The sequence below is a fragment of the Dasypus novemcinctus genome, chromosome 18 (assembly GCF_030445035.2).
Source record: "Dasypus novemcinctus isolate mDasNov1 chromosome 18, mDasNov1.1.hap2, whole genome shotgun sequence".
NCBI classification, from domain to species: Eukaryota; Metazoa; Chordata; class Mammalia; order Cingulata; family Dasypodidae; genus Dasypus; species Dasypus novemcinctus.
The window spans coordinates 16,523,972-16,542,010 of record NC_080690.1 but is presented as its reverse complement, the minus strand read 5'-3'; the positions used below and the strand labels follow the sequence as shown (position 1 = coordinate 16,542,010).

The 18,039-nt window shown below is 40.0% G+C and overlaps 1 protein-coding gene across 2 annotated transcripts in view; it reads left to right on the top strand.

The window, feature by feature from the left end:
* The window catches only part of HYDIN (HYDIN axonemal central pair apparatus protein), a 516,844-nt gene that overhangs the window by 127,696 nt on the left and 371,109 nt on the right, over positions 1–18,039 (top strand). For both annotated transcript variants that reach the window (XM_071209089.1, XM_058279757.2), the window contains exon 6: positions 1,515–1,714. In XM_071209089.1, the coding sequence (XP_071065190.1) occupies positions 1,515–1,714 (200 nt within the window). The remainder of the gene's footprint in view (positions 1–1,514; positions 1,715–18,039) is intronic.

Here is an 18,039-nt window from a genome sequence, read left to right as displayed (position 1 = left end):
ATTAGATATTTTTGTTCACTGTTCTCCTCCAGCACAATGGAAGCTGGAGCAGTGACCGAGTCTGTTTCCCAACCAACTGTATCCCTAAGGCAGAGTGCCAGGCACTGAAGCATTTAATAAACATGGGTGAATGAGTGAATTTACTGGGGATACCACTGCTTCATACTTATCCTGGGTCTTAGGAAACTGAGCGCATAGCTAGATAAAAGTCTATACATCAGACATTCCTCTTTCTATTCTATGCCCAAAGCCCAAAGAGAATTTTTTAAATTCTCCACCATTTAACACTATTTACTACATGGTTACTGAATGGAAATTTAAGTTCAGCGTTGCTTTACATTTATGAAGATTGAGTTACAGTTGGAACAAACACCAAAATGATGGCTGGGCTGCTGCAGAAATACAGCCTCAGGTCCCAGGGTGCTAGTGCCCCTGCTCAGGAGCCCAAAGAACTTCTCCGGAAGACACGGAGGAATCCTGCCAATGTTTATTTAGGGAAACTTACAGACAGGATGCGTGGTCCAGGGCAGCAGCTGGCCCCCGAGCACCACTCCACAGCATGCAACAGGTTACACAGAGAGTATATAGGAGAACAAAGAAGGCATGGAGCCAAATCAGGCAAGACCACAAGACATACTTATCATACTCAGGAATGTGTATGGGACCTCTTGGGGCATATACGCAGGGGCAACAAGGGGAGGGGAAAGGAGTATGGTGAGGGGAAAGCAAGATTTGCAAATGAGAAAATATTTGTCTTATAATGGGAAAATCTAAAATGAAAAAAATAACTGATCTAGATGACAAATTTCATTCTTGGTGACTTCTAAGCTTCTGGCCTATCCTCAAGTGGACTGTAAACAATCCTCTTCAGCATTCATTTTTGTTTGTTGGTGAGGATCCACTTTTAACTTTTTCCTAGCTACTTTGAGGCTGAGTTCTTTCTATTTATATATCATAAAAGGTAATAAAGGTGATTTTATTGAGCATTTCTGAAGCATTTAGACTCAAGATCAGAGGAGATACATATTCAAAAGGGCTTAGCATTTATATTTGGAACAGTAATAGCTTTGCATAAAAGGTGTATCAGTTAACCTGGAGTAGGTATCATTCATGATTGTTGTAAATAGACCACTCCTTCACCATTCAATGACTTAAAATAATAAGCATTTATTATTGCTCATGAGAGTATGATTCAGCTGCACAGTTCTGGCCATGACTGGACCCCATCGGGTGTCCGTTAGAAAGCTCTGCTCATCTCAGCTAGGCTCTGTCACCTCCCTGGGTATCAGCTAGCTGTGGGCTATTCTGGTGTAGCTTTTTTATTGGCTCATGAGTTTTGGCTTTTCTTTGTCTTTCAGAAAATGGAATCTCACTGAAAGTGCATCTATCATTATTTTGAGAATTTTTCATAGAATATGCTGTTGTTTTGCAAAATTCCTAGCATGAGGCTATACTTATCATTATCTTGGTCATTTCATTTTTCCACAAATAATGATTCTACCCTTCCTTTGCAGGATTATACACACGTGTTGACTTGTGTTACTGAAAGAGAAAAGTTTATTGTGCCAATTAAAGCTAGAGGTGCACGGGCCATCCTTGATTTTCCTGACAAGCTGAATTTTTCCAATTGCCCTGTGAAATACAGTACACAGAAGATTCTACTGGTACGAAATATTGGCAAGAAAGATGCTGTGTTTCACCTCAAAACTTGTAGGTATGCATTCTTTTGGTTCTGGTGTTTGATTGATTATAGCTAAATCCAGTCAACACAAGTAATTTGCTACACTTTGCAGTTGGGATGAAACTGCTTGCTCCAATCTTTAGTTGCAAGGCTGGGAGACTCTCTGGTAAGGCAGACTGAGCATCCTCTTCATCCTAAGGGTAAACTAGAATCAAAGCTTAATATTTCTTATCCAGTTTTTACTAAATTATTTTACCTTGCTGGGTGTAGATGGTTTTTTGAAGTGCTGCATAAAAGTCCTTTTATCTAGCATAGAAAATGGCCCATGGAAATCTATTAATCAGCACATTTGTTTTGACTGAGAATTTTATAACTGGCTATATTAGTTTTTTATTGCTGCTATAACACATTACCACAAACTAGGTGGCTTAAAGCAGTACAAACTTAATTATCTTACAGTTCAGTATATCAGAAATCTCACTGGACTAAGATCAGAATGTCAACCGAGCTCCAGTCCTTTCTGGAATCTCTAGGGGAGAATCTGTTTCCTTGCCTTTTCTGACTTCTAAGGCCATCCACATTCCTTGGCTCATGACCCTCTTCCTCCATCTTCAAGCAGCAGCAATGGGTCAAGTTCTTGCATTTCTCTGACCTTGTCTTTTGCCTCCCTCTTCTACATTTAAAGACTCTTGTGTGTATATACCCCACCTTCCCTGGATAACCCGGAATAATCTCCCCATTTTAAGGCCAGCTGATTAGCAACCTTAATTCTCTTTTGCTGTGTAATTTAACACATTCACAGATTCTGGGGTTTAAGGCATGGACATATTTGGGGAACCATTGTCCCTCTTATGACACTGGAATTAGCTCATTTGAAGAAAAATATATAAAAGCAAATGCTTATTATATAAAGTGTGCTGTGTGCAAAGAGCTTATGCTTATTAATTTATTATTCTTCATAACAATCCTATGAAATTGCTACTAATTTTTTTTCCATTTTACAGCTGAGAAAACAGACACAGAGAGGTTATATAACTTACTCAAGGACACATAGCTAAAAGTAAGGGAATTAGATTTTCATCTGAATAAGAATGAAGCAGTTACAGAGCAATAGACACTGTGGGATAATATAAAAAATGATGAGACAATCCCTTGCTCTCAAGGAACAATCTTATGAAGTAGCAAAAAATTGTTATGGGCCATGAGAATGTTAGATGATCAGGGGGCCAAAACAAGAATGTCCAGCTTGGGAAGACAAATTTCTTTCTATGACTTAAAAAAGGGTGTTTATTGATCTAATCAAGGGCATTTTAGATTCAAATCCAACTTACATTTATTGATTAACTACCCTGTGTGAGGTGCATTGACATGTATTATCATTTATCTTTACAACACAAACAAATCTCTTAACATTTATTAAGGTTATGAGGTTTAATATTAAAATATAATGGACTAAGCTTGCAGCAAGCAAAACAAACACTATACAATTCTTTACCCATGCTCTTCTACCACTAGGAAAGTGGTCACTATTTTGTGAGCAGAATGATTTACTCCATGTAAATCCAATTTTCCTATATATAGAGTACTAGGGAGCTTAATTTACTTCTCTGGCTCTAGACACATGAACAATACATTACTTACATGAGATGGCAGCTCTCTAATACTTTTTTTCCTTCCTTTGATTTTCCTAGTACTTTGCCTCTTCTTGCCTTTAGGATTTATGATATAGATGCTGTTTGTTTGATTCACAGAAAAGGTCTTACCCTGTCCTAAGTGCTTTTCATACAGTATCACAGCAGGTCTTTGAGGTCTGTACTATTACAAAAGAGGAAATGGAGGTTGTCAAAGGTTAGGTAACTTCCCAGAGCCTTTAACTATTAAGCAGGAGATTGAACTGGATTCAAAGTAGCCTTAACTTTAACCACTAAGCTAAAGGACTTTTGTATTGTTTTGTATTTTTTCATGCTTTTATTTTATTTTATTTTATTTTATTTTATTTTATTTTATTTTATTTTATTTTATTTTATTTTATTATCAGATTGTGGACCATTATATAGCATGAATTGTCCCATACTCTTTATCTGCCATGATCAATACATTTTTGGTAAATTGCCAGCAAATAATGGTTAAATATAGGATAGAGTAGCAGGATGCACTCTGGATTTGGAATAATGGATATTCTAAGATTTTCTTTTAATTTAAATCGGTGGGGATGACAAATCATCTTTATAAAAATAGGGTAATAAAAGCCAGCTAATAAAAAGGTTAATAAAAAAGCTAAAATGTAATACTTTATTAGTGACTAGTTATGAATAAAGAATTCCATGTTATTGTATTTTCCAAATAGAAGAATATTGGTTTCTAAAAGTTTTATAGGATTGTAAAGTTTTAGAATATAAAGGAAGAGAAATTAAAGCAATAGTAAAAAAGCAGAAGCAGTACATTTATTGAGTGCTTACTATTAACAAGCATGGTACAAATAGCATCACATATAATCTCTCCTTTTAACCTCAGATCAACTCAATGAGGTAATAAGCCTTTTTATTACTATATTACAGATTAGGATATTGAGCCTCAGAGAGGAACTTGCCCAAGATTATATAGCCAATAAGCACTAGAGTGAACTCAGAACCCAGGCAGTCTCAACTCCAGAAACTCTTCTTTCATAACCACAAACACTACTCTGCCCATGAGTAGTGTGGTGTAGGGACATGTGCTACCAATATTTATCATCACTGTTTTCATGAATGCACATACTGTGAAGGCTGTGGGCCACTTGTTATCCGTCCTTCCTTCTATACTCATCTATTAGCTCTTTCTGACTTTTCCCTCTGCTGACATGAAAGGCCTTTGCTGTTGTAGACCCAGTGTGCTGTTAGGAAATGCCTCACTGAAATTCTAGACATTGTAGTACATTTTCTATTCAGAGAATAAGTTTTTTTAAGTTTGGTTTTGTAACTGAGGCAAGTAACCTTTGTGTTATAATGAAAATAAAAATGGAATCTAGCATCTCCTCCTTTTATCCCCCCCCCCCATTTCTTGAAATGATATTAGTTATTGCAGATAAGACTGCCTGAAAAAGGAATAAAAGGAGAGATAAAAATATATTTTGGGTTTCTTCCTGACTAATACTTTAAATGGTATCCAGAACAAATGATAATCTCTTGAATGAAGAAGCGTAAGTCTTTGCATGGAGGCATGAAATTTCATTTGTTGAAAGCAATGGCATAATAGTAATTATCCACTGGAATGCTGGTCAGCATTGTCTAGACTGAAAAAGGATGGTGTGAGGGCAGTCCCAGGTGATCATCAAACCACTTTTCTTCCCATTTGAATTACTCTCTTATATGGGAAAGGGGTTGGGAAGGATGAGAAAAAAGACAGGAGAAAAGATACGGGAAAGATGATATATAGTTAATCAAGTTACTTTGGGAATACCTGTACATATTGGGGGGGAAAGTAAGAAAAAAAATAAGAATGACCATTGCTGCATCATCTGTGTAACAATATGATGGCACTTCTGCTGCTCTGGAATTGGTGCTAGAATTCACAGTCAAAACAAAAGATATCAAGTACCTCATGCTCTAAAGAGAGTCTCCCAAAATGGTGCTAAGCATCTTCTCTCTAACCCAGAGACCTGGTCTTACTCCTCTCCAATCTTTATATGCAGAAAACAGATAAATGGAAGGACAGGGGGAGCACCAAAGGAGTCCCCAAGAGAACACTAAGTGAGAAGGAAGGGGGTTGTTTCCCCACATCATCTAAGAGGATGTTCTCCAAGAGAACAACTGAAGAGATTTGTGATCTGCTGGAAGGAGAAAATTATGTCTTATCCCAGCTATGTTTGCTGATCTGGATTTTTAATTCTGAGGCAGTTATTAGAACAGAGTGGATCAAGTTTTCAGGGAGGACTTGACATGTGTTACCTAGAAGTTGAGGGCATTAGGTATAGTTTGTACCTGCTGCTTGTTTAAAGACTTCTAAAGGTGAGAGGAAAGCTGAGACAACTCTTTCCAGCATGGTGAGTAGGGACCATGGTGTGATGTACCTGGGAAGGAAGGATAATGGGGCACTGCCAACCCCAGTTCCTCATGGTCCTTGGAAGTCATGAAGGGACTGCAGTGGTTCCCATGGCTCCACATGAAGGATCTTGTAGATTTAAACATGTGAAGAAGCCATGGGCTCTTTAGAAGGATTTTGACAATAATTGGCCATGATCAAAGGGAGACATGGCTGTAATTTTCTGAGAACCTTATCAGTGAAGGAGGGAGGGGAACCAAAGAAAAACTGACCAGCACCTTAAGAGCACCATACATGCCAACTATGTCTAGTTAGATTGAGCCAGAGAAAGAAGACAGACACCTCCTTGCTGCCTACAGATGACCAGATATATAAATCTCTGCCTTCCTTATCCTCCTGTCCAGCCCTCAACCAGAAGTTCATGACCTTGGAAAGAGGTGGTTGCAAAGGAGGCAATTCACCTACTCCCAACCTCTACCACTCTAACACCCTGTGATGCTGGAGTGGGAACAGAAATAAGAGGGCAGTCCAAGCCATTTTCCACTCCAGGTTCCTCTGGATTTGGATATGGCTGTGATGGGAAAGAAAGTTTTAAGTCAAATATGATATAAGATTTTTAGACTAGGTTGGACTTAAAAATGGAAAGTGACTGGAAAATTAAGAGATCTGCCCAAGAAAGTATCTGGCTGACGGCTCTTCCATTAACCCTTTGAATATATTATTCCATTATATTTTATTTGCAGTTTCTATTGTTGAAAAGCCTGCAGGGGAACTGTCTTTTCTTTTTAAATAACCTGTATTTTCTTGTTTTAAAAAAATCTAATTGGGGAAGGTGGGACATGGGCATCGGATTAGGCAAATAATGCTCAGATCTCTCACAAAAACAATGGAGGAAGAAACAAAAGCTGCCTGAGAGACCTGCTTTAGGGGTTGGCAGACCAGGGCAATGTTTCACAACTCCCAGGAGAATGAAGGACAGAGAGACAAAGAAGACAGAACAACAAACTGTGAGTTACTAAATCTAACAGCTGCCAGGAAGCCCCCCCCCCCCACTCCCGATATTTAGCAGAGGTAAAACCCCTGGCTTATTTCAGCTAACCAAAAGGGATGCAGACATCTACCTCCCTGTCAGCAGTTACAAGGGAAAAGGGAGGGGAAGACGAGGAGTGGGGGGGGGGGGCAGCTTTTCTTCAGTGAATTCAGAGAGCAGAGCCCACTTTGAGTCACTGCTCTGGCCAGATGAAAACAAAGGAAAACCCAAACAGATACACCTCTATGGAAATATGCACCAATGAGTGCTATCTGATGGCTGATCTGGAAATTACATGTGCAAAAACAGCTGTTAGAACTCTCTTTACCCCAACCCTGGGAGAAAGTTTGCACTCAATTAGGGAGTCCTTGTCATGATTTTGATAACTTAAGCTGGGCAATTTAAAAAGACTTAGGATAAGTTGAAGCAAATATCAAAGAAGAGCTGTGGAAAAATAATAATAATAGGCAAGAGAGAGAAAATGGTCATCAGAGTAAATTCACCAACTTATCAGATGCCTAGACATCAGCAAAAAAGTACAAGCCATACTAGGAAACAGGAAGAGATGGCCCAACCAAAGGAACAAACCAAAAATCCTGAAGAGATTTAGGATTTAAGACAATCAATGATAATCACACAACTCTCTTAAATCAATGTAAGAATTGAAAGAAAATGTGACTAAAGAGATAAAGGATATTAAGAAGATACTGCATGAGCATAAAAAATAATTTGGAAGTCTGCAAAAAAACGAACAGACCTTATGGGAATGAAAGACATGATGAATGAGATTAAAAATACATTAGAGGAACATAAGAGCAAATTTGAATTGCTTGAAGACAGAACTAGTGATTTCAAAGACTGAACATCTGAACTGGAAAAGACCAAAGAACAGAAAGAGTAAAGAATAGAAAAAATGGAACAGGGTCTCAGGGAATTGAATGACAATGCAAAACACAAAAACATACACATTAAGAGTGTCCCAGAAGGAGAAGAAATGGAAAAGGGGCAAAAAGAATATTTGAGGAAATAATGACTGAAAACTTCTCTACCCTTATGAAAGACAGAAATATCAATATTCAAGGACAGTGCACCCCAAACAGACTAAACATGAACAGACCTACCCCAAGACACCTACTATTCAGAATGACAAATATCAGAGATAAAGAGAAGATTTTGAAACAGGAAAAGAAAAGAAAAGCATCACATAGAAGGAAACTCGATAAGATTAAGTGCCAACCTTTCATCAGAAACCATGGAGGAGAGAAGAAAGTGGTATACTGTATTTAAGGTATTGAGAAAGAAAAACTGCCAGTGTAGAATTCTGTATCTGGCAAAGCTGTCCTTCCAAAATGAAGGGGAGTTCAGTCTTAACAGATAAACAAAAACTGATAGGATATGTTACCAAAAGACCAGAATTGCAAGACATACTAAAGGCAGTGCTGCAGCCTGAAAGAAAAAAGCAAGGGTGAGAGACTTGGAAAAGAGTGTACAAATGAAGATTATTAGAAAGGGTAAAAAAGATAGACAATAGTATGATATGACAACAGAAAGACAAATGTCAAAATGAATGAAGCAAGTAATGCCTTCACAGTTATAATATTGACTATTAATGGTTTGAACTCCCCAATCAAAAGACACAAACTAATAGAATGGATAAAAAATATGACCCATCTATATGCTGTCTACAAGATGCTCACCTCAGATGTAAGGACACAACCAGGTTAAAAGTGAAAGGTTGGGGAAACGGACTTTGGCCCAGTGGTTAGGGCGTCTGTCTACCATATGGGAGGTCCGCGGTTCAAACCCCGGGCCTCCTTGACCCGTGTGGAGCTGGCCATGCGCAGTGCTGATGCGCGCAAAGAGTGCCGTGCCACGCAAGGGTGTCCCCCGCGTGGGGGAGCCCCATGCGCAAGGAGTGCGCCCGTGAGGAAAGCCGCCCAGCGTGAAAAAAAAGTGCAGCCTTCCCAGGAATGGCGCCGCCCACACTTCCCGTGGTGCTGACAACAACAGAAGCGGACAAAGAAACAAGACGCAGCAAATAGACACCAAGAACAGACAACCAGGGGAGGGGGGGGGGAATTAAATAAATAAATAAATCTTAAAAAAAAAAAAAGTGAAAGGTTGTAAAAAGGTATTCCACACAAACAATAACCAAAAAAAGAGCTGGAGAAGTGATACTAATATTGGACAAAATAGATTTTAAATGCAAAACTGTTATAAGAGATAAAGAAGATGATTATATATTAACATAAGGGGCAATTCACCAAGAAGAAATAACTATTATAAATACTTAAGCACCTAACCTGAGTGTCCCAAGATACATGAGTTACACACTGGCAAAGCTGAAGGGAGAAATAGATGTTTCTACAATAATATTTGAAGACTTCAATGCAACACTCTCAGTACTGGATAGAACATCTGGACAGAGGCTAAATAAAGAAATAGAGAGCTTGAATAATATGATAAATGAATTAGACATAACAGACTTCAGTAGAGCATTGTTCCACAAAACATCAGGATATACATTCTTTTCGGTTATTGTTAGCTTGTATGATTGTTTTCCAGCCATTCACTTTCAATCTCCATGCGTCTCTGGGTCTAAGATGTGTCTCTTGTAGACAGCATATGGATGGGTCATATTTCCTTATCCAATGTCCCAGTCTGAATCTTTTGATAGGTGAGTTTAATCCGTTGACATTCAGTGTTATTACTATCAAGGAATTATTTGTGTTAGCCATATTTTGATTGGATTTGTGTTTGTCATATTTTGTTTGTATATATTTTTTTGTCTTTTTTGTTGTTGTTGTTGGTCTTATACTCTCCTCCAACTTTGCCTTTCCTGTTTTTTCCTTTCTTCCTGCAGAACTCCCTTTAGAATTTCTTGAAGGGGAGGTTTCTTGTTGGTATACTCTTTCAGTTTCTGTTTGTCTGTGAATATTTTGAACTCTCCTTCATGTTTGAATGCTAGTTTAGCTGGATAGAGTATTCTTGGTTGGAAGTTTTTTTCCTTTAGTACCTTGACTATATCATACCACTGTCTTCTTGCCTCCATGGTTTCAGAAGAGAAATCAGCACTTAATCTAATTGAGCTTCCCTTGTATGTGATGGTTTTCTTTTCTCTTGCTGCTTTTAGGATTTTCTCTTTGTCTTGAGCTTTGGATAATTTGATAAGTATATGTCTTGGGGTGGGCCTGTTGGGGTTTATGACTTGTGGAGTGCGCTGTGCTTCTTGGATATGTACATCTGTCTCTTTCAGTAGATTTGGGAAGTTTTCAGCCATTATTTCCTGCAACACTCCTTCTGACCCCTTTCCCTTCTCTTCACCTTCTGGAATGCCTATAATACGTATGTTTGAGCGTTTTGCATTGTCATTCAGGTCCCTAAATCCTAATTGGATTTTTTCTATCTTCTTATTGACCCCTTCTACTATCTGTTTGATTTCTGATGTACTGTCTTCCACATCCCTAATTCTCTGCTCTGTCTCTTCTAGTCTGCTGATATTTGCTGCAAGTGTATTTTTGATTTCTTGAACTGTGGTGTTCATTCCCATCATATCTGTTATGTTTTTGCGTATGTCTGCAATTTCCCCTCCAAGTGATGTCTTCATGTTGTTAACCTCTTTCATTACTGCATCAAATTTGTCGGTGATAAATGTTCTAAGTTCTTTCATTGCTTGTGCCAAGTTTTGCTCCCCTTCGTGATTATTGGTTTGTTGATTGGATTCAGTCATGTTTTCCTGATTATTGGTTTGGTTTGTAGATTTTTGTTGCTTTCTGGTCATCTCTTTATTTTGACGAATTTAATCAGTTCCTTAGCTTCTTTGTCTGCTTTTGGAGGTTAATTAGTTGTTATTTTTGCATAGGTGTTATATCTTCTCTTTGTCACTTTTTTCTTCTTATTCAAGTTACTTGTTGTTGGTTAAGTTCACTTTAGAAGAAAGTATTAGTGTTGGGGAAAGGCTGTTGTGTCAGCAAGGGAAAAGTGTAAAGTAGTATTAGTAATGTATGTTAACAAAGCAAGAATATGAGATCTGGGAGGATGGAGGTTAGATTCATGTAGATTGTACAGAGTTATAGCTGTAGGTAGAGTACCTTTTATGAAGTAGATGACTGAATATGGGCGGAATATGGTATGAACTACAAAGCTATTGTTTTCATGAGAGAGGGAAAAAGAAAAGAAAGGTAATAGTTTCAAGAGTGGATAACATACAGAAAACAGAGCAAAGGTATTAGAAATTAAGAGTTAGACACTTTGTGGATCAAAGAATGGGAGGTGGGGGTTGGAATATAGTAGAGACAGTAGATGATAGTGGATATCAAGATGCAGGGGAAGGGGGATAGTGTAGGTAACCTAAATCAGTTCACACAGAAATGAGGCAGTGGAGGATGGGAAAACCCAGCAAATGTGAGGTGTTCCCTGTAGCACCTATTGTGTACTTGAATTAAAATAAAATAAGTGGAAAATGAGGGACAAGAGGGAAAGAGAAAACCGAAAAAAAAAACTAATTATAATAAAGAAAAAAAGAAAGACAAGAAGAAAGGAAGAAAGAAAAAGAGGATAAGCAAACGGTGGGGAACAGATAGGGGGAAGAGTGATACAGGTATACACGTGTCACATTTGCAACACCATCTAAAACAACAACCAAAAAAAACCCCTAAATAACTGTATATAAAAAAAAAAAGGACTTTGGGGGACACGCTAGGAGAAAAGACTAGGGGATAATGCAATATTAGCAATCAGGGCGTCAAAAAGAGTAAAAAATAAGATAAAGTGAAAATAAAAACAAAACAATATGAACCAATATAGATAAAACACAAACGTTAAGGTCCAAAGCACTCCAGGATCCCAGGTAGACCCCAGAGCGTGATGGATTCAGGGGTGGAAAGTCTGAGACACTGAAGACTCAAGAGGTGTGAGTCTGGGGTGTGGACCGCCAGAGTCCAGGGGACCCAGACCTGGGAACCTCAAATCTGGTCCACGGAAAGCTTAGGAGCCCCGCAGTGCAACACAGCCCTCAGGGATCCCCGTAGCTGGGTGCCAGCCCCATGGGGGAAGCCAGATCCGCGAATTCTAAATTGAATGTCTAATCCCTGAAATTCACCTACTCCTCAGGGTATCAGCCTTTGGACAGCTCGCTCCCTGTGCTCCCACGCAACGGCCACTTGAGGGCGCCTCTACACCACGGCCCGTTCAATGACCCAGATCCCAAGCCCCGCCGGGTGGGGTGGGCTTCAGCTGGAAACGCGGAAAACACACTCTAAGATCCGAAATCCCAAACTTCGCAAAATATTCCCCAGTCAGCTTCCAGACGTGTCCTCCTCCCTCACTGCACCCTACAACAGTCTCCCAATTGTGTCCCCTTATTGCTCAAAATCCAATTCCGTTGCAGATCAGCAGCCGGACCTGTGGGGATGGGGCTCCAGGCGGAAGCGCTTCCCCCCCTGTCCGGCGACTAAAACGTCCCCGCTTCACAAGAAAACACCGTCTGTCTCCCCAAATCAATCCGCCAAGGAGTCTTGTCCCAACAATCCCCCACCAGCCAGCACAGTATCCGCGAATTTCTCAGCACCGCAAAGCCTCCAGATAAAGGAAAAAAAAACAAAAACCCTGGCCGCCGCGGCTCCGGAGCTGCAAGAGCGCCCGCTACCGCGGCTCCGCCCACCCAAGGAGGGAACTTCCCGCGCCCAGCTGGGATCTCCGTTTATATATTATAGACGTATCCTCTCTGTTACCTTCCCACTGAATTGACGTCCAGACACCTTCCAACCAGCAAAAATCCCCGAAACAGCGCGGTCCCAAAGAGCCTTCAACGCTGCCCAGCCGCCCCCTGCAGAGACACTACCAGGCAAGCTCACGCAGCCACCATCTTGCCAGCCTCCTCCTACATTCTTTTCAAGTGCTCATGGATCCTTCTCCAAAATAGACCATATGTTGGGTTCACAAAACAAGTCTCAAACTTTAAAAGATTGAAATTATACAAAACACTTTCCCTGATCATAATGGAATAAAGCTGAAAATCAATAATGGATGGAAAAAGGGAAAATTCATAAATATATGGAGATTAAACAACACACTTTTAAATAATCAGTGGGTCAAAGAAGAAATTGCAAGAGAATTCAGCAAATATCTTGAGATGAATGAAAATGAGAACAAAACATATCAAAACCTATAGGACGCCACAAAGGCAGTACTGAGAGGGAAATTTATAGTCCTCAATGCTTACATTAAAAAAGAAAAATGCTAAAATTGATGATCTATATGTGTACCTGGGCAAACTAGAAAAAGAACAGCAAAATAATCCCAAACCAAGCCAAAGGAAAGAAATAGTAAAGATAAGAGCAGAAATAAGTGAAATCAAAGACAAAAAAAAATAGAGAGACTCAACAGAACCAAAAGCTGATTCTTTGAGAAGATAAACAAAATCAACAAACCCTTAGCTAGACTGATGAAGAAAAAGAGAAGACACAAATAAATAAAATCAGAAATGAGAGGGGGGACATTACCACTGACCCTACAGAAATAAGAGAGATTATAAGAGGATACTATGAAAACCTGTATGCCAAAAAACTAGAAAATGTAGACAAGATGAACAAATTCCTAGAAACACATGAACCACCTACCCTGACTTTATTTTTTTAAAAGGAAATTATTATTATTTTTATTTATTTCTCTCCCCTTCCCCCCCCCCCCCCCCCCCCCGCTCAGTTGTCTGTTCTCTGTGTCCATTTGCTGTGTGTTCTTTTTTGTCTGCTTCTGTTGTTAGCGGCACGGGAATCTGTGTCTCTTTTAGTTGCATCATCTTGCTGCATCATCTCTCCGTATGTGCGGCGCCCTTCTTGGGCAGGCTGCACTTTTTGTCTCGCTGGGCAACTCTCCTTACGGGGCGCACTTGTTGTGTGTGGGGCTCCTCTACATGCGGGACACCCCTGCTTGGCACAGCACTCCTTGCACACATCAGCACTGCACATGGGCCAGTTCCAACAGGTCAAGGAGGCCCGGAGTTTGAACCACGGACTTTCCATGTGGTAGACGGACACCCTAACCACTGGGCCAAGTCCGCTTCCCTACACTGACTTTAGAAGAAAGTCACCTAAACTGAGTGTCCCGATCACATATGAAGATATAGAAACAGTCAGATGAAAAGCCTGTGACCAGATGGCTTCACCTGGTGAGATGAATTCTACCAATCATTCAAAGATGAACTAATACCAATCTTGCTCAAACTCTTCCAAAATATTGAACAGGAAAGAATGCCACCAAACTCATTCTATGAAACCAATATAACCCTAATACCAAACCAGATAAAGATGGGAAGCGGATGCGGCTCAAGTAATTGGGCTCTCTTCTACCATATAGGAGGTCCAGGGTTCAGGGCCCAGGGCCTCCTGGTAAAGGCAAGCTGGCCCGTGTGGTGAGCTGGCCCGTGTGGAGAGCTGGCCCATGTGGAGTGCAGGCCTGAGCAGAGTACTGCCCTGTGCAGGAGTGCTGATCCATACAGGAGTGCTGGCCCACACGGAGTGCTGGCCTATGCAGAGAGCTGGCACAGCAAGATGCCACAACAAAAAGAGACACGTGGGAGAGATAATAAAAGACTCAGGAGAGCAGGGAACTAAGGTGGCACAAGAGAATGATCTCCTCTTTCCCATTCCAGATGTTCCCAGGATTGGTTCCCAGAGCTGCCCAATGAGAATACAAGCAGACACAGAACAACACATAGTGAATGGACACAGAGAGCAGACAATTGGGGGGCGGGGAGGGGGGGAGAAATAAATAAATAAATAAAACAGATACAGACCAATATATCTAATGAATATTGATGCAAAAATCCTCAACAAAATACTTGCAAACAGAATCCAAAAGCACACTGAAAGAATTATATACCACGATCAAGTGGATTTTATCCCAGGTGTGCAAGGGTGGTACAACACAAGAAAATCAATTGGTGTAATAAGCCACATTGATAAATTGAGGAAAAATCACCCGATTCTCTCGATTGATGCAAAAAAGGCATTTGACAAAACACAGCACCTTTTTTTCATAAAAGCCCTTCAAAAGATAGGAATAGATGGAAGCTTTCTCAATATGGTAAAGTGCATATATGAAAAATACAATGCTAGCTATAGTATATAGTATTTCAGTCAGTGAAAGACTGAAAGCTTTCCCGCTGAGATAAGGAACAAGACAAGGATGCTTACTGTCACCATTATTGTTTGATACTGTGCTAGAAGTTCTTGCTAGAGCAATTAGGCTAGAAAAAGAAATAAAAGGCACCCAAATAGGAAAGGAAGAAGTAAAACTATCACTATTCACTGATGACATGGTCCTGTATCTAGAAATCCTGAAAATCTACAAAAAAGCTACTAGAATTAATAGACAAGTTCAGCAAAGTGGCAGGGTACAAAGTTAATATGCAAAAATCAATAGCATTTCTATAAAATACTGATGTCCAATCTGAGGAGAAAATCAGAAAAATTCCATTTATAATAGTGTCTAAAACACTCAAATATTTTGGAGTAAATTTAACCAAGAACATAAAGGACCAGTATTCAGAAAACTAGACAACATTGCTAAAAGAAACCAAAGACAACTTAAATTAATGGAAGGACATTCAGTGTTCATGGATTCAGAGACTAAATATCATTAAGATGTCAATTCTACCCAAACTGTTTTACATATTCAACACAATCCCAATAAAAATCCTAACAGACTTCTTTGCAGATATCAAAAAGCCAATAATCAAATTTATTTGGAAGGGTAAGAGACCTCCGAATAGCCAAATATGTCTTTAAAAAGAACAAAGTTACAGTGGTAAAAAACAGCGTGGTACTGGCACAAGAACAGACAGATTGACCGACGGAACTGAATTGAGAACTCAGAAGTTTACCTTCACATCTACAGTTAAGTGATTTTTGACAAGGCTTTTAAATTAAGCCCACCCAACTGGGCCAGAACAGTCTATTCAACAAATGGTTCTGGGAAAACTGGATAGCCATAGCCAAAAGAAAGAAGGAAGACCCCTATCACACACCTTATACAAAAATTAACTCAAAATGGATCAAGGACTTAAATATAAAAACAAGAACCATAAAACTCCTAGAAGAAAATGTAGGAAAACATCTTCAAGATCTTATGGTAGGCAGTAGTTTCTTAAATTTTACACCCAAAGCATGAGCAACAAAAGAAAAAATAGATAAAAGAGACCTCCTCAAAATTAAACACTTTTGCACTTCAAAGGACTTTGTCAAGAGGGTGAAAAGGGAGCAACTCAATGAGAGAAAATATTTGGCAATCACATATCTGGTAAAGGTTTAATATCCATGATATATAGGGAGATCATACAACTCAACAATGAAAAGATAAATTATCTGATTAAAAAATGAGCAAAAGACTTGAAAAGGCAACTCTCCAAAGAAGAAATATAAATGGTTAAGAAACACATGAAAAAATGTTCAACATCACTAGCGATTAGGGAAGTGCAAATCAAAACTAAAATGAGATATCATTTCACACCTATTAGATTGGCCACTATTAAAAAGTCAGAAAACTGTAAATGTTGGGGAGGATGTAGAGAGATAGGAACCCTTATTCACTGTTAGTGGGAATGTAGAATGGTACCGCCACTGTGGACGTCTGTTTGGCAGTTCCTAAGGAAGTTGAATATAGACTTGTCATGGGACATGTGAATACCATTGCTAAGCATATACCCAGAGGAACTGAGAGCAGTAACACAATTAGATATCTGCATACCAATGTTCTATTGAATAAATTACATTTAGGTCCCTTCAGAATAATGTCCCCATCTCAAAATCCTTAATTTAATCACATAGCAAAGTCCCTTTTGCCATATAAGATAGAATTCACAGATTCCAGGGAATAAGATGTGGGTGTCTTTGGGGACCATTATTCACCTCACCAGAAATAGGATTTGTAGGGGAAATGGGTCAGTCAATGGGCTGTTCTGAGTAGAAGGGAAAGTATATGTAAAGCAGATATCATGTACATTCTGGCAGTGGCTAGTGGTTTTGTTATGGGAGCAAGAGAGCTTATTTTCTTTTAAAGATTTATTTATTTTTATTATGTTTCTCTCCCCTTCCCCGCCGCCCCCCCCCCCGTTGTCTGCTTTCTGTGTCCATTCACTGTATGTTCTTCTGTGTCCACTTATATTCTTGTCAGTGGCACTGGGAATCTGTGTCTCTTTTTGTTGCATCATCTTGCTACATCAGCTCTCCGTGTGTGCAGCACCACACCTGGGCAGGCTGCACTTTTTTCACTCTGGGTGGCTCTCCTTATGGGGTGCACTCCTTGCGTGTGGGGCTCCCCTATGTGGGGGACACCCCTGCGTGGCACGGCACTCCTTGCACACCTCAGCCAGCTCATTACATGGATCAGGAGGCCCTGGGTTTGAACCCTGGACTTCCCATGTGGTACACAGACACTCTATCTGTTGAGCCAAATCTTCTTCCCAAGAGTGCTTATTTTTATGAGATAAGGCAGGGCCTTATGAGAGAGGCTGGCAGGACTTATGTTATAATAACGATGATGGATTTTATTTCCAGTAACCCCTAGGTCATGTGTGACATGATATGCATTCAATACGTGTTGGGTGATTTGAGTTGAATGAATGACTCAAACAAATAACATTTTTTTAAATTCATTTTTAAAAAAATATTACATTCAAAAAATATGAAGTCCCATTCAACCTCACCGCCCCCACCCCCCACTCCCCCCACAGCAACACTCTCTCCCATCATCATGACACATCCATTGCATTTGGTAAGTACATCTCTGGGCATCGCTGCACCTCATAGTTAATGGTCCACATCATAGCCCACACTCTCCCATGTTCCATCCAGTGGGCCCTAGGGGGATCTACAATGTCCTGTAATTGTCTGTGAAGCACCACCCAGGGCAACTCCAAGTCCCGAAAACGCCTCCAGGTCTCATCTCTTCCTCCCATTCCCCGCACCCAGCAGCCACCATGGCCACCCTTCCCACACCAATGCCACATTTTCTCTGTGGACATTGGATTGGTTGTGTCCATTGCACATCTATGTCAAGAGGGGGCTTAGATTCCATATGGATACTGGATGCAATCCTCCTGCTTTCAGTTGTAGGCACTCTAGGCTCCATGGTGTGGTGATTGACATTCTTCAACTCCATGTTAGCTGAGTGGGGTAAGTCCAATAAATCAGAATGTAGGAGTTGAAGTCTTTTGAGGTTCAGGGCGTGGCTATCATATTGTCAGTCCAGAGATTCAAATCCCCTAAATATATCTTAAACCCCAACACCAACTACAATTCCAGTAAAG